The 24494-nt window shown below is 45.7% G+C and overlaps 1 protein-coding gene across 1 annotated transcript in view; it reads right to left on the bottom strand.

Moving 5' to 3' along the window:
* The window catches only part of CELSR3 (cadherin EGF LAG seven-pass G-type receptor 3), a 210274-nt gene that overhangs the window by 5336 nt on the left and 180444 nt on the right, over nucleotides 1-24494 (bottom strand). Inside the window, exons 25-34 of the mRNA XM_088454017.1 lie at nucleotides 19480-19686; nucleotides 18094-18268; nucleotides 17520-17632; nucleotides 16589-16668; nucleotides 12577-12703; nucleotides 11100-11219; nucleotides 9800-9936; nucleotides 9104-9204; nucleotides 8742-8915; nucleotides 6980-7174 (exon numbers count right to left, since the gene is read on the bottom strand). Coding sequence (XP_088310143.1) covers nucleotides 6980-7174; nucleotides 8742-8915; nucleotides 9104-9204; nucleotides 9800-9936; nucleotides 11100-11219; nucleotides 12577-12703; nucleotides 16589-16668; nucleotides 17520-17632; nucleotides 18094-18268; nucleotides 19480-19686 — 1429 coding nt within the window. The remainder of the gene's footprint in view (nucleotides 1-6979; nucleotides 7175-8741; nucleotides 8916-9103; nucleotides 9205-9799; nucleotides 9937-11099; nucleotides 11220-12576; nucleotides 12704-16588; nucleotides 16669-17519; nucleotides 17633-18093; nucleotides 18269-19479; nucleotides 19687-24494) is intronic.

The following is a 24494-nucleotide window of genomic DNA, read 5'->3' as shown; positions in this document are numbered from 1 at the left end:
CTTTACTCAAACATCTGAATAATGCAGCCAGAGCGGTGATTCCAGTCCGTTGGCGTTCTTCTGTACCTCCCTCACCCAGGGAATGGTTCCAACGCATAGATTTTTTTATGTCAATGGACAAAATTTTTTATTCGACCCCCGAAAAGCATTCTAATTATATGACACTATGGTTTGGTAGGATGGATTTAAAATCTTCTTCCTCCTACAAGGATTTGATACCCCGAGATCAAGTATAAGTAACTGTTTTCATGGGCTATAATATGTAGCTTTGGTTATATATTTGCCAACTAGAGCTTGATTGACCACATACTTTAATTTTTATTATATATTGGATATCTGTGCTCTGCTCTATATCATTCCTTATCCCCCCCTCCCCCCCCTTTTTTCCCTTGTGTATCCCTGTTGTTTGCCTTGTATTATGTTTATATGTTTTTGATTGTATTATTTATTTATTTTTTGCAGTCTTGTGGATATATGCAAATTGGATGTTGTACTGGTGTCTCTTTGTGTATCTTGTTTATTATATTGACTGACATTGTTTGTTCAGTATTTCATTTTCTCTGTTCTGCTATCGTATATGTATATTGAAAAAAAAAATATTTGAAAAATTAGAGTTATGGTAAGAACTTACCTTTGTTAACTCTCTTTCTTCGAAGTCCATAGGGTCCACAGGGAGACCTTGGGGTATAGGTGATGGGAACCAAATCCGGGCACCACACAGTTAAAGCTTCCAGCTCCCAGAATGCATTGGATCCACTCTCCCTATACCCCGCCCTCGAGCCAGAGGCACCTCAGTTGGTAAGTAGAAAAAAAGCTGGAGGAGGAAAGAGAGAGAAAGAAGACTGGAACACTCAAGAATCACACTCACAGAGGAGACGGGAAACCGGTGACCAGTAACATAGCCCATATGATGCCAGGTGCCCTGTGGACCCTATGGACTTCGAAGAAAGAGAGTTAACAAAGGTAAGTTCTTACCATAACTCTCATTTTCTTCTTCAGGGTCCCTAGGCTCCACAAGGAGCCCTTGGGGATGTCCCAAAGCCGTCCTTTTAAGGTGGGGACGCTCCTGTGCTGAGAGGAGAATCCGGCGCTCAAAGGAAGCATCCTGAGAGGCAAAGATATGAAATGCATAGAACCTGAGAGAGGTCTGGATGGAAGACCACGTGGCCGCCCAAGAGGGGCCCACAGACCGAGTAGAAGAGTCTTAACAGAAGCCGGAACAGGAAAGCCTTCCTGTGTGTAAGCCTCTGAAATAGTCATACAAGCACAAATAAGGAGTCTGATTTCCGGAAGGAACTGGTACGGTCCACATAAATCCTGAGAGCACGGACCACATCCAGTGAGGCCTCACCTGCCGAGAGGTGTGGTGACTGAAAGGCCGATACAATAATTTCCTGATTAATATGGAAATTAGAAACCACTTTAGGAAGAAACTCAGGGTACGTGCGAAGCACAGCCCTGTCCTGGTGACATATGAAAAAGGGAGGACAACAGGAGAGCACCCCCAATTCTGACAACCTCCTGGCTGAAGCAATCGCCAGGAGAAAAAGAGTATTAGTGGTTAACCACTTGAGTTCCACCAAATTTAGTGCTTCAGATGGAGGACCCTGAAGAACTACTGCCAAGGAGCCACTGGGGAGATAAAGGGAGGTTGATACCGGAGAACACCCTGCAGAAAGTTGTGAATATCCAGGAGTGGAGCTATCCTTCATTGGAACCACACTGACAATGCAGAGACATGTACTTTCAATGAGGCCAGACGTACGCCGAGGTCCAATCCAGCTTGAAGGAATGCCAGTATTCTGGAAATACGAAACCCTTGAGCGACACCACTGGATATAGGTATGCCACACCCTGTGGTATATTCTTGCAGAAGCAGGCTTACGTGCTCAAAGCATCGTTTTGATGACAGAGCCAGAGAATCCCTTAGACCTTAGGAGGAATGTCTCAAGAGCCACGTCGTCAAAGACAGACGATTCAGGTCCGGGTAGAGGCAAGGACCTTGAGACAACAAGTCCGGACGTTGAGGCAATAGGAACGGAGTGTCAATGGAGAGACTCCGTAGATCTGAGTACCAATGACGTCTGGCCCAAGCTGGAGCCACCAGCAGGACCGTGCCTCCGTCTTGCTTGAACTTCCGAAGAACCCGAGGAAGCAGAGATACTGGAGGAAAACAGATACGCAAACTGGAAGGTCCACCTCACTGACACAGCGTCCACCAAGCTTGCTTCGGCCTCTCTTGTTCTGGGCCCGTACGCTGGTAACTTGTGATTGTGATGGGAGGCCAGAATGCGGGACACTTCTGCCATTGCTGCCCAACTTCGAGTGCCTCCTTGATGGTTGATGTAAGCCACTGTGGTGGCGTTGTCCGGCTGAACCTGCACAGCCTTTCCGTGAAGACTGTGCTTTGCCAACATGAGGGCCCTGTACACAGCCCGAAGTTCCAATATGTTGATTGGAAGGATTGCTTCGACCACTGTCCAACGGCCCTGAAATGAGTGTGGACCGGTCACTGTGCCCCAGCCCTGGAGACTGGCGTCTATTGTTAGGAGTACCCAGTCCAGGATCCAAAAGTGGCGACCCTTAGTGAGATAAGATGTCAGGAACCACCAAGACAGGGACAGACATACCTTTGGAGAGAGCACCATCGTCTGAGCCTTGATTCGGTGGGGGTAATCCGTTCCACTTGGAGAGGATCACCCCCTGCAGGGGCCGTGAATGGAACTGAGCTTATTCCACCATGTTGAATGTGGACACCATGGATCCTAGAACCTGCATTGGAAGTGTACTGACACTAGGCAACTGCGGAGGCACCTGAATTTCATAGTTGCAAAATGGAGATCTTCTCTGGAGTTAGAAAGATCCGCTGCTGGTAAGAATCCAGAAGGGCTCCCAAATGAACCATCCTCTGCGAGGAAATTAGGGAGGACTTTTTCCAGTTTATCAACCACCCATGAACTTGTAGACAAGCGATGGTCAGCCATAGGTGGTGTTGATGTACCTCTGGAGACCCTGCCAGTAAGAGGAGGTTGTCCAGGTATAGTAGGAGTCAGGTACCCTGACTCCGTAGATGGGCTGCCATTACAGCCATGACTTTGGTAAAGACCCTTGGAGCCATGGATAGGCCAAAGGGCAGCGCCTGAAACTGGAAGTGCTGTTGCAGAACAGCAAACCATAGATAACGCTGGTGAGAAGGCATTATGGGGATATGCAGGTAAGCATCCTGAATATCCAGGGACACCATGTAATCCCCAGGTTCCATAGCCAGTATGATGGATAGTAAAATCTCCATTCTGAACTTGGGCACCCTGAGGAACTTGTTCAGAGCTCTGAGGTTGAGGATAGGCCGGTGAGACCCAATCGGCTTCTGAACCAGAAACAGAGTAGGATAATAACCAGTTCCTCGTTGAAATAGTGGAACTGGTACAATTACCCCTGCTGTCAGTAAGGACTGTATGGCTTTTTGAAGCTGCAAGGCCTTGGTTTCCTCCGAAGGAGGGCCTGTGCAGAAAAACTGGTGGGGAGGCCTTTGACGGGATGAGAGGGCATACCCCTGAGAGACCACTTCTTTTACCCAAGCGTCCTTGGTGGTGAGGCACCAGCGCTGGGTGTACTGAAGAAGTCGGCCTCCCACTCTGGGATCCCCCAGAGGGAGGCCCGTCCCATCAGGCTGAGGGTTTATGTGCTGTGCTGGTGGGGAGGCCTTCGACGGAATGAGAGGGTATACCCCTGAGAGACCACTTCTTTTACCCAAGCATCTTTGGTGGTGAGGCACCAGTGCTGGGTGAACTGAAGAAGTCGGCATCCCACTCTGGGATCCCCTAGACGGAGGCCCGTCCCATCAGGCTGAGGGTTTATCCTCTGGCTTGGAAGTAGGGCGTCTGGCACTCCAGGCCTGTTTCTTAGGCTTGGTGGTCGATTTAGTGACTGATTGTCTAGGAAAAGACTGTCCTTTGGACTTTCCTTGAGAACGAAAGGACCGAAAGGAAGAGGTTCTAGACTTTGAAGGCACAGAAGCCGATGGTAGAAATGCTGACTTCGCCAGTGTATCTGGTATCAGGTCTGGGCTGAACAATATCTCTCCGTTATAGGGTAAGGCCTCCAGACCTTTCTTAGAATCAGAATCCACCCTGCAAAAGCGCAGCCACAGGGAGAGGTGAGCAGCCACGGCCGCGGCTCTGGAGGTCAGTAGACTGGCATCTAAAGCAGCCCCACCAATATAAGCAGCCGCATCTCTAATGTGGCCCACCAAAGACAGCGAGCCTCAGGAGCCTACACTGGGAAGGAGTCCTCCAGAACATTAGCCCAGCTCTCAATTGCCTTGGCCACCCATGAAGTAGTCATGGACGGGCGGGCAACAGCTCCTGAGAGAGAGTAAATAGATTTCAGGCACGTCTCCACCTTCCTATCTGTAGAATCTTTCAAGAAAGAGATGGAAGGCATAGGCAACGTAGCACTTTTTATCAAGCGAGTGACATGAGAATCCACCACAGGAGGTGATTCCCATTTCTTGCAATGACCCTCAGGGAACAGGTAACATGAGGCCAAACGCTTTAGTGGGTGATACCTCTTACCTCCCGATTGCCAGGCTTCCACTATGTGGTCTACCAGCTGGTCAGAGAGTGGGAAAGCAGCCGAAGACACCTTTTACCTGTTTAAACTGAGGGTGTTTAAATTTAGGTACAGGTTCGTCGTCTTCTATGACTAATATAGATCTGAGTGCCTGCACCAAAACAGGGACATTAATACTTGGTTTAGCTTCCACCTCCTGATGAAGGGTATCCGAGTCAGACGCAACATCCACCTCTCCATCGTCTGACGACACATCTGTGTCAGATAGTAGTGGAGACTGGGAATACACCACATGGGCGTTTAGATGCCTTCTTAGGTTTGTCATTCTGTAACATGGTTTGAAAAGCTGTAGAGGAAGCTGCCAAACTCTGTACTGACTTATTGTGGTAATCCCTGCAAGGGAATGACAGACTGTTGTTGCATGTTGGAAAACCCTCGTAGGGGGCGACAGTCTGTGACACAGGACTAATCTGCAAGAATTGCGGGATACCCTGAGTGGGAAGGATGGCATGTTGAGGCAACCCCATATGGGTTACCACGGCCGGAACCGCCAGGCAATCCTCAATGGAGGGGGGGGGGGGGGGGTTCTTTGAGGGTCCCGGTACCTGATGGCACCTCACACATAACCCATCCTGAGTCAAGTCCTCCTTCCTCATACTTACAGCACATAACTTGCAGGATAGCAGAGTGGGTGCAGTATTGTGCTCAATTTCCTGGTCAGACATCTTATCTGACTGACAATATTGATGGAAATATCAGGTACCGCTATACTGGTCTTGACTAACGCTAGGATTAGCTGCAGGGACCCACTATCAATTTATGCAACATCACCGGTCCACCTATAACATGGCAACATGCAGCACACAACAGTATGTGTCCGACTTCACAAATATTGACAAATATATATATGTGAGGTCTAAGAACCACACTAACTTGTATTAGGGCAGATTGTAAAGAAAAGGGATAGATATAAACTGACAGTTGAGAGGAAAGGCAGAGACAGTCAGCGCTAACATAAGTCACATACAATGCAGAAATATATACATTACATACAATATAGTGCAAATTGGCACTACATTCAACTGCCCAGAATCAGTGTCTGGGAAGGCTATAGCGCTGTGTACACTAACCCAAAAGAGAGGTACGCAGGGGGACTGGACCAAACGTTCTCCTAGGAGATCTGCGATGCACCATACAAGAAAATGGCTGCCGGAGACCACAGAGAGGGCGTGGCCATAGGAAGGAGCAACTCAGCAAAGCCAGGCCGCAGTGGAAAGGCGCTCTGAGCTGAGGGGAGAAGCCGCTGCAACAGGGAAGGCTATCTCCCCTGGCTAAATATTAATCCCTGACACTGGCCTCCCGCGCCGATACTGTCCTTGGTGGTCTAGTGGAAGCGCAGGGTATGGGGGGGCCTGTGTCCACCTCAGCACCTGCAGTCTGTCCCCTAAGCCCGGAGGCAATGACTGCTCATACGCGGGTCACCGCAAGCGGTGACCCGCCTTACCTTGTTCCCGTGTGTCCAGCCCGGCCCAGGTAGCACGGACCCCAGGGTCCCGCCGAGATCCCCAGATCCGTACTGACGTTGCGGGGCCGGCGGGGTGACGGAGCGGTAGTACAGACGTCCAATGGACAGTCTGTTGCTGCGCGCTCTGAAGATAGTTCAGAAACTATCAAATCATAAGCAGCCCCTCTGAATTAACAGTGACCCGACTCCGGCCGGGCACCAACTAAAACTGAGCTGTGTCTGGCTCGGGGGCGGGGTATAGGGAGAGAGGACCCAATGCATCCTGGGAGCTGAAAGCTTTAACTGCGTGGTGTCCGGATTTGGTTCCCATCACCTATACCCCAAGGTCTCCCTGTGGAGCCTATGGACCCTGAAGAAGAAATAAAGAAGTTATTAAAAAAAATATATATCCCCCTAAGAAACTGATCTATGGAACACTAGTCATGGCCGTTGCCCATTTTTGTACTGGTTGACTGAATTGACTGTGGTGCTTTAAAGCTTAAGGAACTGTACACTTTCAGAAAACTTAGGAATATGTGGCCCTACTGCAACTTTTACTAACAGCAGCACTTTACTTTTAAAGGCTTCCATCTGTACCATCCAGGCATAGGTGCAAATTTTTGTTGCCATTGGATATGACACAGATCAGCTATGTACAGAGTTGTTTGAGATAAAGTAAAAAGGATAACTGAACCACTCTAGCTGGATGTTACAACAGTCTTGCTGAAATGCACAGGAGGCATCACTAAATCACACAGTGCTTAGTCTACGTATTAATTAGTGTGATCTTGCCAGTAAAACTATTAATAAGTTACAAGCATACACATGAAATGACATTAGGATTAGTAGTAAACAATGGACATGCTTTATTCCCCTCTGCAGTTACACTAAGACCCTGGTTACCTTTTCTCTGCCTATGGGAGTGTGTGAGGGAGTTCTCGTCCCCACTGGTCAGGTCAGGCTGATTATTATTAGCTGCGTCCTTGTTGAGATCAAGACCAAGTTTCCTTTCAGACCCCCATTTCTGCAGTGAGTTTGGCTGAACCTCTGTTTCCCCCAGGGCGGGCCAGTAGGACATCAAATCATTGCCATCCATGTCTGCGAGAAAAGAGGGGTGTCTACTTAGCAAGCGTTACAGTGTCATTGTGCATTATATATCCTGTACTACATACAGTGTAGCCTCTAATCTTATCCGTCCACAAATGAAGATCAAAAGCTTCACGCGAAGAAAACGACGCCCTTTTGTTTTGAGAATCTGCTGTTTGGTGCAACCCTGTATGACGGAACTTACTCCTAAGAAGTTTAGATGTCAGCGCTATTGCTTCCAGATCGCCAGGCTTAGAGGGAACATTGACTATATTTTAAGTACGCTATATGAATGAGCCATTCTTATTCAGTAGACTATTCTCGGAAATGCCATTCTTGTGGTACCTCTTCCTCTAATTTAAAGTGTTCAGCCAACATGGGAATGTGCTAACATCCCACAATATGCAATTAAGTCCCAAACTGAACGGTGACACATAAAACTTATTCATCTACATCAGTGATTCTGATTCTCAACTCTCAAGTTTTCCCAACAGGTCGTGTTTTGAGGATTTCTGTCGGTGGAAACAGGTGTTATACTTACTGACACTGCAATATAGATTAGCTCACCTGTGCAGAAATCCAGAAAACATGACCTGTTGGCCTGGAGTTGAGAACATCACTCATGCTGTCCGTATTCAATTTAATAAAGGTCAATTAAAAACATCACCATCTAAAATGGACCTGTTTCCTTGACACAGTAAAGGCAGTTGTTTCGTGGGCAGTAGCAGAGGGCGGACTCATGCCTCTTTTGTTAACAACGCTTGAGGGAATGAAAACCCAATAATTGGTACAGCCCACAAATTAGATGACTCCGCCTTGTGCGACCTGATCTCTGGGACCTCACAGGTGGTAGAAAGATGGTCATTTTGAGGTGAGAAAAATCTGTGCACTCTCCACAAATCAGGTGGGTCCCACCCACCCTCCTCTAAGGGGTCAATAACTTGGTGGAGCAGGATCATAGATGAACTAGGGTGCTTTGTTTGTTTCTATGTAAACTACACCAAAATTAGCCCTCCTGCCAATCAAAGTGGGTGATCCTGAAATACCCTTGTTCCCTCCGTTATAAAGGGTCCCTGTTTATTGCATGTCATCTCTAATGGTTGACCAAGTCCTTCTGTGGTGGTAGACCACACCCCCTCTGGTGGCTGGCCACACCCCTTCAGTTTAGGAAGCTACCACTGTATTTCCTGGGGGGCCCTTCATGGCCCAGTCCGACACTGTATATCTGCACACATGCTTCGCTGTGAAACTTGGTGCAGCTGCCAGGGCCGCCCAGACATACGAGCCAGGGAGTGGCCACGCCCACTCATTAAAAGTTGCATTAAAATTTCTATGAGGGGGGACATTGCTTCTCCATGGCAGAACTGGGCTACCGCCAGTCCCCAGACAAGCCCAGACTCTACCGCTCATTGGCAGCCCTAGCAAATGCGTAAAAGTAGGCACATGATGTAAAAAAAAAAAGGCAGTTTGCCCTTTATTGCAAGAGGAGGACACTCAGGTACAGTTCAGGTAATGAATTTGCTTATTTGACCGAAGTATCTGTGAACAGAAGATAGATCATCTGAAAAGCTGCGATCACCTTTAGGGTTGTGATTAGATGGGTTGGTGAGGAGCCTCTCACTGTGAGCCGCACGTTTGAACTGACGGTGGAACCTGCCACGAGGGCGGACATTTTCCTCACTCTCCGATGATGGGATAGACAAGCTACGATCCTCATCTAGCGACAGGTCACTGTCCGAATCCGAATCTTGTCCTATGGAAATCACATGTAAGTTTGATTATTATCACTTACTCAAGCAGGAAATTCCCTCAAAACAAGCTGGTTCTTCTTTTTGTTCATAATCTTAGACACAACGTCTGGCAAGCATGAAGTAATATGACCCTTCATTTCCAGCAAGTAATTTATGGAATAGTGTTATTTAGGGGAAGGCTTGTCCTCACCTCCTCCTGCATCTCGATGGAAAATGGCCACGTCCAGGTCAGTAGGTCCGGAGTGATGACTGTGGTCTTTGGCCGATCCTTGGCGAGCTGCAATATTTTCCCTGCAGGGTAACCAGAAAGAAGGAAAGTACAATTAATATGTCCTCAATACTTTCATTATGGTTCTTATGCAGGACACACACAAACAACACAATTCCACCTATCGCCCACACAGGGATTAAGCAGCCATTTTGTGGCCTGAGCCAGGTTTCAGAAGGAAGCCTAATAATTCCCTAGAAACTTGAGACAGTGCTGAGGCATGAGGCACATCAAGTCAAAGAATGGAAGTGTCAGAAGTCTTGTATTGTATTCCTTTTATTGTATTTAGAATTATTTTAAAATTTTAATGGAAATATTGGTCTTTATTGTAATGTTCTTACATGATGTGAGTATTTATTTCCTTCTGATCAGTAAAAACATTTTTGGTGAAAAATAACACTGGAAATTGTAATTTCAGACGCCCAGCACATTCCAAGTCATTAAAGAAAAGGCTTCCTTTACTCACTTGTCTGCCCCAAGTGGAGGCCGCCATTTTGTGAGGTACACCAATATTCAGCCTATCAATTTACAAGGAGCTATCAACGGTCAGGCCCATTTATATACGTACTGGCTGTTATGTATTGGAACATGGCTATTTAAAAAAACAAGTCACCCTACCTCAGATAGGGTCGGTGGCTGGAATGGGTACGCGCAGTGCGCACGCTGCTGACAGATGAAACGGTGGAAGCTCCTAAAGTGATCCTTATCAGACCACTCTCTTCGAACAACGCCGTGTTATTGTATGCATTGGGCCCCTAGATGTAAAGAAGGTATGAAGAACGTATTAGTGCAAAAAAACAAATTGGTTTCATATAGGGGGTAGTTTAATCTGGTTTCTGATTGCATTGCAGTGTTTTCTGTCATTGTATTGGATTTATGGTTTTGTGAATGTTCTATGCTCTGATTGGCTATAGCCTTTCCTCACCCTGTAACTTTTCATAGCTCTAAATGGCTACAGGTTACTCTAGTCTGACCTTGTAAATGTTCTAGTACTCTGATTGGCTACAAATTATTCTAGCCTTGCAAATTCCACCGCTCCCACTGGCTACAGGATGTAATGTCCTGGGAATGTTCTAAAGCAATGATTGGCTACAGGTTGCTCTAGCAAAGTGAATGTTCTAATACTCTGATTGGCCACCGGTCTAGTGCCATAAACAACCTAATTGGTGACAGGTCAGTAGTAAACCTGCCCAAGTCACGTAAGGATTAGGGATGGCCATCGGTGTGGTGTGGTTACCATCGACGGCAAAATAGCAAGTAGCCATCGATGGCTACCAACTATGCAATGGATGACCATCGACGGTTTTACCAACCGATGGACATCCCTGATTTTTGACTGATTGGCCCATGGGCCAATCAGAACCTGGGGGGTGGGGCTTCGCACATGTCAGGGGGCAGAGCTATGCTAAGTGTCCTGGCACCTAATAAAAACAAAAAACATTCAGTTATGCTTATACATCGGTGGAGGGAAACCATCTGGTTCTCCCCCATCGATGGCAAAAGCATTCAACATCGCCCATAAACCATCGATGATTATGAATCATTGATGGTCGATGGCCATCCCTAGTAAGGACGGGACACCTGGTTTCATAGCCGCAATCATTATCAGTGCGCGCTTACCCAAGCCCTATCCTTCAATCTGTACTCACTAAGCTTAGGTGGGGGAGCTGTTACCACCTAGTTACCCCCTTTCAACTACAAAATCAGATAAGACTGTGCTATGTGTGACTCTGCATTTCCTGTAGATGCCCCCCCCCCCTGCTCAGTTCTGACACAAGCGCAGTGAAAAACACGCAAGATTTGTCCCCTACTGTACACTGGTTCAACTCTGCATGGGGGGCTTTAAAAAGTAGGATGCTACTGAGAGCTTAACAGAGGTCTATCTGCTGGCTGTGAACTATGAGAAACGGTGTAATACCCCCATCGGTGCTTGTCTAGATGTGTCCTCGCCTTGGCTTTTCTTGTCAAGACAGACAACTTTCCAGGCCTCTTGTACCTCTTCATTCAGGACGCAGAAGAGAACCAGAACCGTCAAACTCTGTATAAGAGGAACACAGAACAAACAGAGCAGCAGTTGCTTAGTTTCACATGCAAGAAGAATGGGAACACAAGTGCGGGGTATGGTCTGGTTTACAAAGAGCCATGTCTAAGCCGAAAATATCTGCTATGCTCAAGAGTCCTCAGTTTGGCTTCTTTGTTTCAAAGTTTGGCTTTAGAAAGAGGTAGTAGCGCAGGTGAGCACCATCGTGCAACTAAACCTAAGCTTTAGGAGCCAGTGCAACCATGCCACTAACAGGCATTAAGCGCGGAGCTCTGGGACACTCAGAGCCATAAATGAGAGCTTGCCACCTCTGCAGGATACTCACTGGCAGTGACCATGAGCTTACTCTCTGACCGTCATTCTTGTGGGGCCCAGTAACGGGATTTGAGGTAGAGAAATGGTATGTGGGGTCACTGGGGCATAGCAATGACATGTGGGGGGCACAGAGGTGACACCTGGGGCACACTGATGGCATATGAGGGCACAGCGATGGTATATCATATAAATGGTTATTAATATATTAGGCAGAGTACCAGTGCCTCAGTGCATACCTAAAACAGCTTCGTAAGATGATGACGATGATGATAACGTAAGAAAAAGTACATTTCAGATTAATTTTTGTTTCGGTTTAAATGGGCAAAAATGACACAAAAGGGGGCGATTCAAATGTTTTAGATGTGGCTATTTCTTTTGGGCGCCCGACGGAGCAATTCACTGTTGCACCGTTCGGGCGTACATAGCCCCGGCTGTACATATTTCAGCTCGCAGCCTCCCAGGGTGGCGAACAAAAATGTGCGATTAGTCAGCTGTTTGGGCGGCCAAAGCAGGTTCTCCAGTTGGGGTTAGCTGCTATATGCGGCTAAACACAGGGCTTTTGGGCGCACGCACTGGCGCCCGAACGGAGCGACAATTGAATTCCTCCGTCGGGCGCCCAGAAAACATTTAAATCGCCCCCGAAGGGTCTTCTGTCTATGGTAGGCCCCCCAACAATGTATCATGTAGCGGACATTAGCAGTTTGAACTTCAAATTAATGGATGCCGACATCTGCACAACTATGGAACATGAATTATTTAATTAAATGAGAAGACAATATTTAGTAGATGGGTAAAATACAGCAGGCAGATGCTAACACAGGGGTAGGCAACGTGCGGCACACCAGCTGCTGTGGAACTACACATCCCAGCATACCCTGCCACAGTTTTGCTGCTACAACTGTGGCAGGGCATGCTGGGATGTGTTGTTCCACAGCAGCTGGAGCGCCGGACGCATTGTCACCAGTGCAGACAAGCGGTTATGTGTCTGTGCTTTAAATGAAGCTTTTTCTTTGCCTTCAGAGCTATGATGTGATTTTACCTGCAGGCTGCAGAGGAGAACATAGAGGTAGTGAAAAGCCAGAATGCTGTTATTTACAGCCAGCAGACCGAAAAGCCAGGTAGTGCTGATAAACAGGAGGAGAATGAAGGAGCTTCGCAATGTCATGCTACAGGGAGATAGGAAGGAGGAGCAGAGAGCACAGACATACAGGTTACACAAGGAAAGAGAACATGTATACATTGAATGAGTCTTTCCATACGTTTTAATTACATATGTTCTGCAGCATGCAGTGTAACATACACTAACACGAATGGAAACAAAACTGTGGGATGGGGATTCCATCTACCCATTTGCATACAGTTTATACCCCGTCACCCCAGGTGTGCACGTCGCACATGGTTACTGTAAGAACTACGCGTAAGGTGCGAGCATCTTGGGGCCTAATTCAGACCCGTTCGCTGAGCTGCAGACGCACGCTATGGGCGATTATCGCACATTTGCGCATGCATCAAAGTACGCATGCGCGAACCAGTCAGTGCAGCCGGGAATTGTTTGCTCGTAGTACACAGACTGGACGCTACTTTGAGTGACAGATAGCGCCGTTTGTGGGTGGTAACAGGGGAAGGTGCTTGTGAACGGGGGAGCGGTGCTGCGAACGCAGGCGTGTCTGGGCGTCAAAACTGAGCTTTATGGGTGTGCATAATTAGCATGGAAGCGTCATTGTACACGTCACTTGGTTATATTTCAGCCTGCAGTGATCGCAGGGCTTGTGGTGGGGTAGGGTCTACCTCAAGCGCTGCGTGCAGCTCCGATGGCTCTCGATGTCACCGATTAATCAGACACTTCCTGGAGATGACGTGTGCTATGAAAGAAAGGTGGGCGTCTTTATACTCCGGCGTGCGCTCACTCTGCCGTCGCTCTCTAAGGCATAGAGGGCGTCCTTACACCAGACAGTGCGATCGCGGAATTTGCATACCCGGCCACTGACAGCAGCGAGAGAGCGCAGCTTAGCGTCCGGGTCTGAATGCGCTCCTTGGTACGATGTATGTACGGCTGCCAAACACTACAGCAGACACAGGCCGACCGGAATGATGCAGCTTTTACATGTCAGTTCCATATAGGACTTACTGAATCTATAGTTCATTATCCTGACTATTATTCTTGTATGTCGCCGATTATCTGCTTAGACCAATATCTTAGAAAAATACGCCAGGACCGATCTTCTTTTCTGCCCTTAATATTACCCTCAGTGGTGCCCATACCTATACCTTACCCAGTACTGAGACCTACCCATACAGGGTCTCCAGACGACCCCTGGAAGAGAGGGACAGATGCTGCGATTTAGGCTTCCACATGGAATTTTAGAGTTGAACGCCGTTTCTCCTGCACCGACCGCGGGAGGCCGGTAACGTTCAGCACCTTGGTGGATTACAGACGTTTCGCCCAGGTACCTTGGGCCTGAGATGGACGCTAATACTGCCGCAAAATATGCAATTGTCGCAACCGCCAGGATTCGTATTAAGATACCCACCGGCGGCTTCAAAAATCCAAGCGACTGCGACAAAATACAGCATTGGTCGCAGATCCTTCTATTATTGGACTTGTAAGTAATACTACGGTCATGCAGTATGGCTGCCAGAACTGAGATGGCGGAGCCATTTTTACTGCACATGGTATCACAGACGCAGGCAGAGGTACGCCCTGAAAACGGTCAGGTAGGAGGGTAGGAGCCGCCGTTGATCTTTACCCTTCTATTTATTTTCTCATTGTACAGTGATTCTAAGTAAACGTTTGTGCACCTGGTCTGTCCCAGCATCCCCATCTTCTCAGCACGCCTGACCTCCATTGTCTGCTGAGTGACCTGACCTGACTGATTGCAGTTTTGATCACCCTTTGGAATATTATTTGACTCTCACCTTGTCTTTTCTCACCCACTACCTTCCTCAGGGGAGTTTTAAGAGAGGAAGGGGCCTGTGTGCTGACTCAGGGCCTGATTCCCACCCGCTCGCTAAGATGCATGCTCTCGCTGCTGCCGATGGTATGCAGTGTGTATGGATTGTGCGCATGCGCATACCTTAGCGAAAGTTCACAATGGATTCGCTCGCTGCACATAGACAGCCCAGCAGAGTTAGTGACAGAGGAAGCCTTTTGTAGGTGGTAACAGGGGCAGGTCATTAAAAACAGAGGAGTGGAGGTGCAAACGCAGGCATGCCTCAGCATCTCAACGGCGTATTAGAGGTGTGTATAATTATAAGGCAGCATCATAGTACACATCACCTGGCTTGTTTTTACACTGAAGTGCTCGCAGTGCTTGCGGCAGGGTATGGTCACCCTCAAGCGCTGCGATAGCATCCGATGTACCGATGGTTGCATACACTTCCTGGACATGATGTGCACAAGTGGGCGTCTTAAAACAGGTTGGTGGGTGTCTGCATACACTATGTGATCGCTCTCTAAGAAATACTGGGCGTGCTAATGCATTGTTGTGCGGTAGCACTGCCTACGCAATTTGCATACACATCGTGCGAGCGATCTTATCTAGCGAGCGGCGGGACCTCTCCTCTCTCCGGCGGTGCCACAGCGGCCAGTACAGTAAGTGCCAGAATCTACTGTGCATGCGCGGGGCTCCGGGAAAATGGCACCTGCGCCATTTATCCCAGGGACAGCAGTATTGCGCATGTGCGAGTCACCGGGAAAATGGGCGCCACCATTTTCCCGGTGATTTGTGCTGCTCTGTAACAAAGACCTGGCACAAAGACCTGGCTCTGTCGAGCAGCACTCTGGAGACAACGGACAGGTAAGTATAAAGACTATAATGGGTGCAGGGTGTGAGCCCCCTTGGACCCAGGGGCCCGTGTGCACCGCACACTCTGCACCCATTATAGATACCTGCCTCATATCAGCTTAATCCAACCTCAATGAATTGGTCAGGTCCCCTTTTGTCTTTAATACTAAATACATTTGAGATGTGGTCAAAAACTGGAGGCAAACAAATAAGGGTAAACGCAGGTATAGTAGCTTTTAGTGGAATGGTGCTGCTAAGAGTGAAGAACACAGTAGCCTGGCCACTCGTATGTATAATAGGAGACATAGAGGCAGATGAAGAGATACTGTAGGGGGGAGGCCGTGTGTACGCTCCGGCACTGTGACAGAATCTACTGCACATGCGCTGGTCTCCGGGAACATGGTGCCTGCGCCATTTTCCTGGTGATCGCTGAACTGCACATTCTCAGAGTTTAGGGTGCGCGGTGTGGGCCACCGTGGACCCAGGAGCCCGTGTGCACCGCACACCCTGCACCCATTATAGATACATCCATGTGGAGACACCAGTTTATTTGTGACAAAATACATCCCAATATACACACCTATGTATACTATATGTTCATATGTTAAAATACACAATTCATGTACTACACTGGTATATACTGGTAATCAGTGGTGGCTCCAGAGGTGGGGCTGCAGCACGGTCCAAAATTCAAACAAGGGAGCCACACCAACTGCCAGTGATGTTTGCCAACATTTAGGGTGGCAGTTGGTGGGATGCCCCCTATTTGAATTTTGGACCACGCTGCAGCTCCACCTCTGGAGCCGCCACTGCTGGTAATTAATACATGGTCACGCACATGATGGCCTGTGGAACATTAACATGCTTAATTGATGCAGCCTACTGTCATACACATATTATGGGTTATTTATTAAATGCACAAATGCGCAATAGCCTATAGCAACCATACTTCTGGCTGTGAAAAGGGGGTGTGGCCTCATCTGAAATGGGTGTGGTTTGGGTGGCGCAGTGACAAGACCTAATTTTTCACAATTATCCGATCAGGAACGTTGGGACTTATGTAGCAATTAGCTGTGATCGCTATAGGGGACTTTTGATAATGAAAGGAAATATCTGATTGGTTGATATGGGTTATTGGTCACTGGCACTTCAGTAAGTATTTCTCCAATGTGTTTAAGGGAACTAATATAACAATGATGTAGACTTCACAGAACATACATGCTGTGTATACATATAATGTGTACTAAATGAATAGAAGACACTTACAAGACAGATTTCTTCTTCGTTTCCTTCTGACCCGGGGAGCAGGAGAGTTTGGCCACCAAGAGGAACATAATTCCATTAAGCTGAAACCAAACACATAAAAAAAGGTCTAAATGCTAAATGAAAGAGAAAACAACCAGTTTAGTAATGAAAAACTATCTTTCAAAAATTACCAAAACGTGTGTTTTCTTAAAAGTAGAAGTGCTCGGGATCTAGGACTCTAAGATATTCTGTGAGTAGCTGGACAATAAGGGTTTTCAGCAAGATATGGGTTTGGCGAAATGCGTAGTGCATTTAATTTCTAAAGCACTCTAGTAAACAGAACAGCTCAATGTGCTCGCCCACTTTCTGCTTTCAGAAGATGCCACGACACATCAGAAGTACACCTAGGTTTGCAGGGTTGTGAAAAACTCTCAAGAAGCTACATGTACTAAAGTGTAAACGTCACAATAAAATCCAACCACACCAATTTAGTAAGAAACATTTTACTGTTATGTATTCCCTTACTTAGTGGTCTGTTTGGGAACTGCCTTTATTACATGTGGCACTTTTGTCTTTTTTGGGCTTTTTTTTTTAAATGAGCAAGAGCAACTGGAAGGTGCATTCCAATAATATTATAGGATGAGTCCGAGAGTCAGGCAGCCAGTGAGAGCTGTGAGGGGAGTGGGGGAGATGGGTCTCCCCAGATCTTACGCCGCCTGTGCTAGACTAACACTGTAGCTGATTATATAATAGATAAGTGCAGCAGAACAATGTACAGTATCATCATCCGTTAAAAGATCATAGATTAGAATTGAAAAAGGCTATCAAGTGGAGAAGCTGTGGGAATTTGTGGGATCCATCGGATGGCATGAATGACAGTGCCTTGGTAAGTAATGGGGCATGCTTTGATCATAATATGCCTTTGATGTCTATCTATAGAATGAATACTCACCACAATCACAATAGCGATGGGTCCGGCAAAACTCCACACAAGTTTATCATGGATTGAAATCCAGCAAAAGTCGGGGTTTCCGTAACCTTCTGGGTCTAGTCCCACCGCCAAACCTGGGAGAAAAGACTTTCATCAAACACAAAGCATCTGGAGACACTTACTAAAGGCTCCTGGAATTACAGAAACCAGACAAGAACACAAATATATACAGATCTTTCATACTACAGAAAGTTTTTGTAGCAATACATGTAATTCAGTAATGTCTGAACATGCTGAATAAAAAAAACTATTAGTAACTATATAACTATCTCATCATGGGCCTGATTCAATGATGTCTGCATCTTTACATTAATGCTGCAACCAATTCTGTTCATACTGGGAAGCCCAGTGGAGCTAATTCATCTTGGTGCACCACCGAAGCTTGCACCACCCCTAGTTTGGGAAACCTTGTACAATGTATAAGTACAATTTAAAACTGAAGTAAAACACAGTTCAGTAAAATCCTAACAACATATAGTTAATGAAGTAGGTGAACAACCAATTAAAACTCCTACTCCATTCATTTGATACATACCTGTGATAATGGCCGGGACTCCCCAGCCAATGGCATGGTAAAACCGCATGGCGCCAAAGTTAACATTCCTGACTTCCGTCTGCATGCGGTAAATATGGAGACCATCCACAAATAACCAGGCGAAGGTGGACAGGAAGAAGTAATGAAGCAGGATGGCGATCACAGTGCAGAGGAACTGAGAGAGACCCAATAACACAATTCATGTATTATTTTTTGTTCATGATCTGCAGTATACAGGTCTAAAACATGTGACTATAAGAATGAGCCAGCGCTCGCTCTACATTCAGGCGGCACGTTGCCTCTTAGCGACACAAAAGCAGCGCTCATTCTTCTGACAGACGCCACTGTAGTGTCCTCGTATCTAAGCTGCTGCTACTGGGTTCCGTTCCTGCACCCTTTAAATGGGATTTCCTGCCTTCAGTCACTGCATGTGAGTAGGTTCAGCTAGATGGATCCAGGGTGTGCAATTGCTGTTTGCATCTTTAGGAATTACCCTCAGCCTGTCCCCAGACAGAACGTGAACAATGGCAACTCTAATCTTAGCTTTTGATTGGATGATTTGGTTCTTTTTTGTATTGGATTTTCCTTTGAACTGCTACCTTTGTCCCTAGTTCTGCCAAGTTTGTCCTCTGACCCCTGACACACATCTATAGCTACATGCATTAGGCCTGGGAGCATTTTATTGTTTCTGCAATGAGTGGCAGCTGGTGACCGGTTCACATGTCCCCGGAGAAAGTTCTCTGTACCAATGTCATAACGTTGCAGATAAAACCCTAGTGACATTATTTGAAGGCAAATACATATTTTAGCACAATAGTTATTACCAAATAATGTGACTTCATTAGACTGCATAAAGCTTTATCATCATTTATTTTTCTGCTCTGATTTAAAACATCCAGTCGGACGCGGCTTTCGGTCTGGTTACTATGAGCCCCCTGCGGGTGGTGACCAGACCACCTTCTACCATTCACCTTACTCACCCCGTATTGATCTCCCCCCTTTATATTTGAAAAGTGGATTTACAGTGAGAGCGTTGGACCCCTCCTAATCTGTAAATATGTGACAAATGATTCACAATAGAATAGTGATATCTGGGCCCAAATGTAACCTGCGATGTGCGGGCACTGGTGCGATTTCAGTGACGAAGTCGCTATATTTTAAGATGCAGTTAGTTTAAAGCTGCAATCGCCACTTTAAATCCAGGGTCTATATCGCCGAAAATGCGCCTGGGCCCGCAAATTGCAGCCTATTAAATCTGATACCCTGATGTTTTATATTTTCAAGCTCAGTATCAATGTACAGTACCCACTACGTAACATTGACTGCTGTAAGCTGCCACTGCATGATCCTGGCATACCTTATACACAGATGCAGGACTGCTCTTACCTCACTTTCTGTGCTATTGATCCCCAGCAGAAATACCAGCTCAGAGAAGAAAAGCGCGGTGGCGATATTGGAATGGATTCCCCGGGTGTTGGATTTCAGCCCCTTCAGAGTGGTGAGGATGGTAACTGTTGCCACAAGAAGCGCCAGTGAGATGGACAGACAGGTGTAGGAGACGATGGCCAGGGTCTCCAGGTCTCCCTCCAATTGCTGTGTGTCATCAAAACAATGTGGATTTACTGGCAATATCCAGGCAAATAATTACACCATTATAATCTTCATATTAATGATATGTTTACTACAGATTATGCCAGAGAGAGAATAAAACAAATTTAAAATGCGCTTGCCCTCAAGAAAAGCTCATATGGCCGCATCCGCATACAGGTCTGACACTTGCGCCTCCTTACACAGTACCAGGGAGGGAACAGGTGTGCGAAAATGCAGCCCGAGTACAGTTATGGGGTGTTAGCATAATTGCCGCTAAGGCAGACCTGTATGGAGACACATATATCCTGTCTGCAGCCGCAGCAATTGCAGGTGCCTGAGGGCTGGAGCAGATACATGTTGCTGCTGCTGCTAATGATGAAGATAAAGCAGGCTGCTACTGATTGGCTGATTCTGGCTCCACCTCTGACGGTGATAGGCCCTTATAGGGGGACATGATAGAAACGTTCAAATACAGTCAGGTGCATAAATATTGGGACATTGACAGAATTTTCATATTTTGGCCTCTATTCACCACCACAATGGCTTTGAAATGAAACAAACAAGATGTGCTTTAACTGCAGACTTTCAGATTGAATTTGAGGGTAATTACATCCAAATCAGGTGAACGGTGTAGGAATTACAATGGTTTCTATATGTGCCTCCCACTTTTTAAGGGACCAAAAGTAATGGGGCTATCAACTCAAAAGCTATTTCATGGACAGGTGTGAGCTATTCCCTCGTTATTTCATTGTCAATTAAGCAGGTAAAAGGTCTGGAGTTGATTCTAGGTGTGACATTTGCATTTGGAATCATTTGCTGTCGACTCTCAATATGAGATCCAAAGAGCTGTCACTATCAGTGAAGCAAGCCATCATTAGGCTGAAAAATCAAAACAAACCCATCAGAGAGATAGCAAAAACATTAGGTGTGGCCAAATCAACTGTTTGGAACATTCTTAAAAAGAAAGAACGCACTGGAGAGCTCAGCAACACCAAAAGACCCGGAAGACCACGGAAAACAACTGTGGTGGATGACAGAAGAATTATTTCCCTGATAAAGAAAAACCCCTTCACAACAGTTGGCCAAATCAAGAACACTCTCCAGAAAGTAGGTGTATATGTGTCAAAGTCAACAATCAAGAGAAGACTTCACAAGAGTGAATATAGAGGGTTCACCACAAGATGAAAACCATTGGTGAGCCTCAAAAACAGGAAGACCAGATTAGAGTGTGCCAAACAACATCTAAAAAAGCCACTACAGTTCTGGAACAACAATCTATGGACAGATGAGACAAAGATCAATTTGTACCAGAGTGATAGGAAGAGAAGAATATGGAGAAGGAAAGGAACTGCTCATGATCCAAAACATACCACCTCATCAGTGAAGCATGGTGGTGGTAGTGTCATGGCGTGGGCATGTATGGCTGCCAATGGAACTGGTTCCCTTGTATTTATTGATGATGTGACTGCTGACAAAAACCGCAGCAGAATGAATTCTGAAGTGTTTCGGGCAATATTATATGCTCCTATTCAGTCAAATGCTTCAGAACTTATTGGACGGCGCTTCACAGTGCAGATGGACAATGACCCGAAGCATACTGCAAAAGCAACCAAAGAGTTTTTTAAGGCTAAAAAGTGGAATGTTATGCAATGGCCAAGTCAATCCCCTGACCTGAATCCGATTGAGCATGCATTTCACTTGATGAAGACAAAACTGAAAGGAAAATGCCCAAAGAACAAGCAGGAACTGAAGACATTTGCAGTAGAGGCCTGGCAGAGCATCACCAGGGATGAAACCCAGCGTCTGGTGATGCCTATGCGTTCCAGACTTCAGGCTGTAATTGCCTGCAAAGGATTTGCAACAAAGTATTAAAAAGTGAAAGTTAGATTTAGGATTGTTCAGTTTGTCCCATTACTTTTGGCCCCTTAAAAAGTGGGAGGCACATATAGAAACCGTTGTAATTCCTACACCGTTCACCTGATTTGGATGTAATTACCCTCAAATTCAATCTGAAAATCTGCAGTTAAAGCACATCTTGTTTGTTTCATTTCAAAGCCATTGTGGTGGTGAACAGAGGCCAAAATATGAAAATTCTTTCAATGTCCCAATATTTATGCACCTGACTGTATATTAAGGGTTTTAACAAGGTAAAGGAAGAAGACATTATTCAAAGAAAGAGAAGTATTAGAACAAGAGGACATGTTCTGAAAGTGGAGGGTGATAGGTTCAGGGGAAATTTGAGGAAACATTACTTCACAGAAAGGGTAGTGGACAAGTGGAATAGGTGGTAGAGGCTAAGACAGTAGAGCAATTAAAACATGCATGGGATAGACATAAGGATATCCTTCAGAAGAAGTAAGGATCAATAAGGGGTGAGGTAACAATATGTTTAAAAATGGGGCAGACTAGATGGGCCAAGTGGTTCTTATCTGCCATCAAATTCTATGTTTTTTCATAGACCATGCCTAGATTTTATGGGTATATTTTCAAATTAATTTTTTTTACATTCATTTGTACATGCGAAGAGGGTTTTTTAAATCAGACGTAATAGCGAATGTGTTTTTTTGCTGTCAAAGGAAGTGTTATAGAAAAACTTTTGTTGTGCTTGGGTGTAAGTACACCTGGAGTGAACCTGCCGCATGTGTTACTGACGCAGCATTGGGCGTTGCTAGAGGTGCCTCCAACTCAACCCATGGGCGTAATTATTTACAGATTTAGTATTTTTATGTTAAATACAATTGCACCGCAGTCAGCATCTCATTCAGAGTTAGGGGTAAATCCATCAAGTTGTGCTGCGGAGGGACGGGAAGGGAACTAGCAATTTGCGGACAGATATAAAGTTGGGTGGTAATGAGTTCTAATATGCAGTGTAAAAATAAACTGCCTGGTGTTTCTGTATTATATATCCCGACATACAGTATGTTTCTGCATTGCATATCCCGACAAACAGTATGTTTCTGCATTGTATATCCCGACATACAGTATGTTTCTGAATTGTATATCCCGACATACAGTATGTTTCTGCATTGTATATCCCGGCATACAGTATGTTTCTGTATTATATATCCCGACATACAGTATGTTTCTGTATTATATATCCCGACATACAGTATGTTTCTGCATTGCATATCCCGACAAACAATATGTTTCTGTATTATATATCCCGACATACAGTATGTTTCTACATTGTATATCCTGACATACAGTATGTTTCTGCATTGCATATCCCGACATACAGTATGTTTCTGAATTGTATATCCCGACATACAGTATGTTTCTGCATTGTATATCCCGGCATACAGTATGTTTCTGCATTGCATATCCCGACATACAGTATGTTTCTGTATTATATATCCCGACATACAGTATGTTTCTGCATTGTATATCCCGACATACAGTATGTTTCTGTATTATATATCCCGACATACAGTATGTTTCTGCATTGCATATCCAGACATACAGTATGTTTCTGCATTGCATATCCCGACATACAGTATGTTTCTGTATTATATATCCCGACATACAGTATGTTTCTGCATTGCATATCCCGACATACAGTATGTTTCTGCCTTGTATATCCCGACATACAGTATGTTTCTGCATTGCATATCCCGACAAACAATATGTTTCTGTATTATATATCCCGACATACAGTATGTTTCTACATTGTATATCCTGACATACAGTATGTTTCTGAATTGCATATCCCGACATACAGTATGTTTCTGAATTGTATATCCCGACATACAGTATGTTTCTGCATTGTATATCCCGACATACAGTATGTTTCTGTATTATATATCCCGACATACAGTATGTTTCTGCATTGTATATCCTGACATACAGTATGTTTCTGTATTATATATCCCGACATACAGTATGTTTCTGCATTGCATATCCCGACATACAGTATGTTTCTGCCTTGCATATCCCGACATACAGTATGTTTCTGCCTTGTATATCCCGGCATACAGTTCTACATTGTATATCCCGACATGCAGTATGTTTCTGAATTGTATATCCTGACATACAGTATGTTTCTGCCTTGTATATCCCGACATACAGTATGTTTCTGCATTGTATATTCCGACATACAGTATGTTTCTGCATTGTATATCCCGACATACAGTATGTTTCTACATTGTATATCCCGACATACAGTATGTTTCTGCATTGTATATCCCGACAGTCGGGATGCCATGCTTAGAATGCTGGTACCGAAATCCTGACACGTCAGAACCCTGGTGCCAGCATCCCAAAGGTAAATACTGGGATTAGGGGGAGGGTTAGGCACTGGGGGGAGGGTAAGGGTTGGGCACTTAGGGGGAAGGGTTAGACACTAAGTAGGGAGGGTTATGCACTAAGGGGGGAGGGTTAGGTTTAGGGTGCAGGAAGGGGGAGGTTAGCTTTAAGCACTAGGTGGGAGGTTAGGTTTAGGCACTGGGGAGGGAGGGTTAGGGGCAGGGAGAGGGGCAGGATACTGACAAACGGGGCACTTCCATTGTGTAAAAAACGTTTTATTTTAAAATAAATAATAATAATTTTTACACTATGGAAGTGCCCCCTGTTTGCTCTAATTTTTCAGATTGATCAACCGGTGGGATTCCAGGAATAACCAATACAGGGGCGCTGCAAGTCTTACTTTGGACTTTGGTGTATTTTAAGAGATGTATATGGACATTGTATCCTCTGTAGCTGGTGAGAGTGTATTGTCTTTTGATGAGCAGTAATTGACTTAACACCCAACGCACCTATAAAATTGTGGTGTGTAGCAATTGATCTAACATCCAGCGCACCTGTATACATTAATT

Source organism: Taudactylus pleione, unplaced genomic scaffold (assembly GCF_031769625.1).
Source record: "Taudactylus pleione unplaced genomic scaffold, aTauple2 ptg000607l, whole genome shotgun sequence".
In the NCBI taxonomy this organism is placed as follows: domain Eukaryota; kingdom Metazoa; phylum Chordata; class Amphibia; order Anura; family Myobatrachidae; genus Taudactylus; species Taudactylus pleione.
This window is presented reverse-complemented; position numbering and strand designations above follow the sequence as displayed.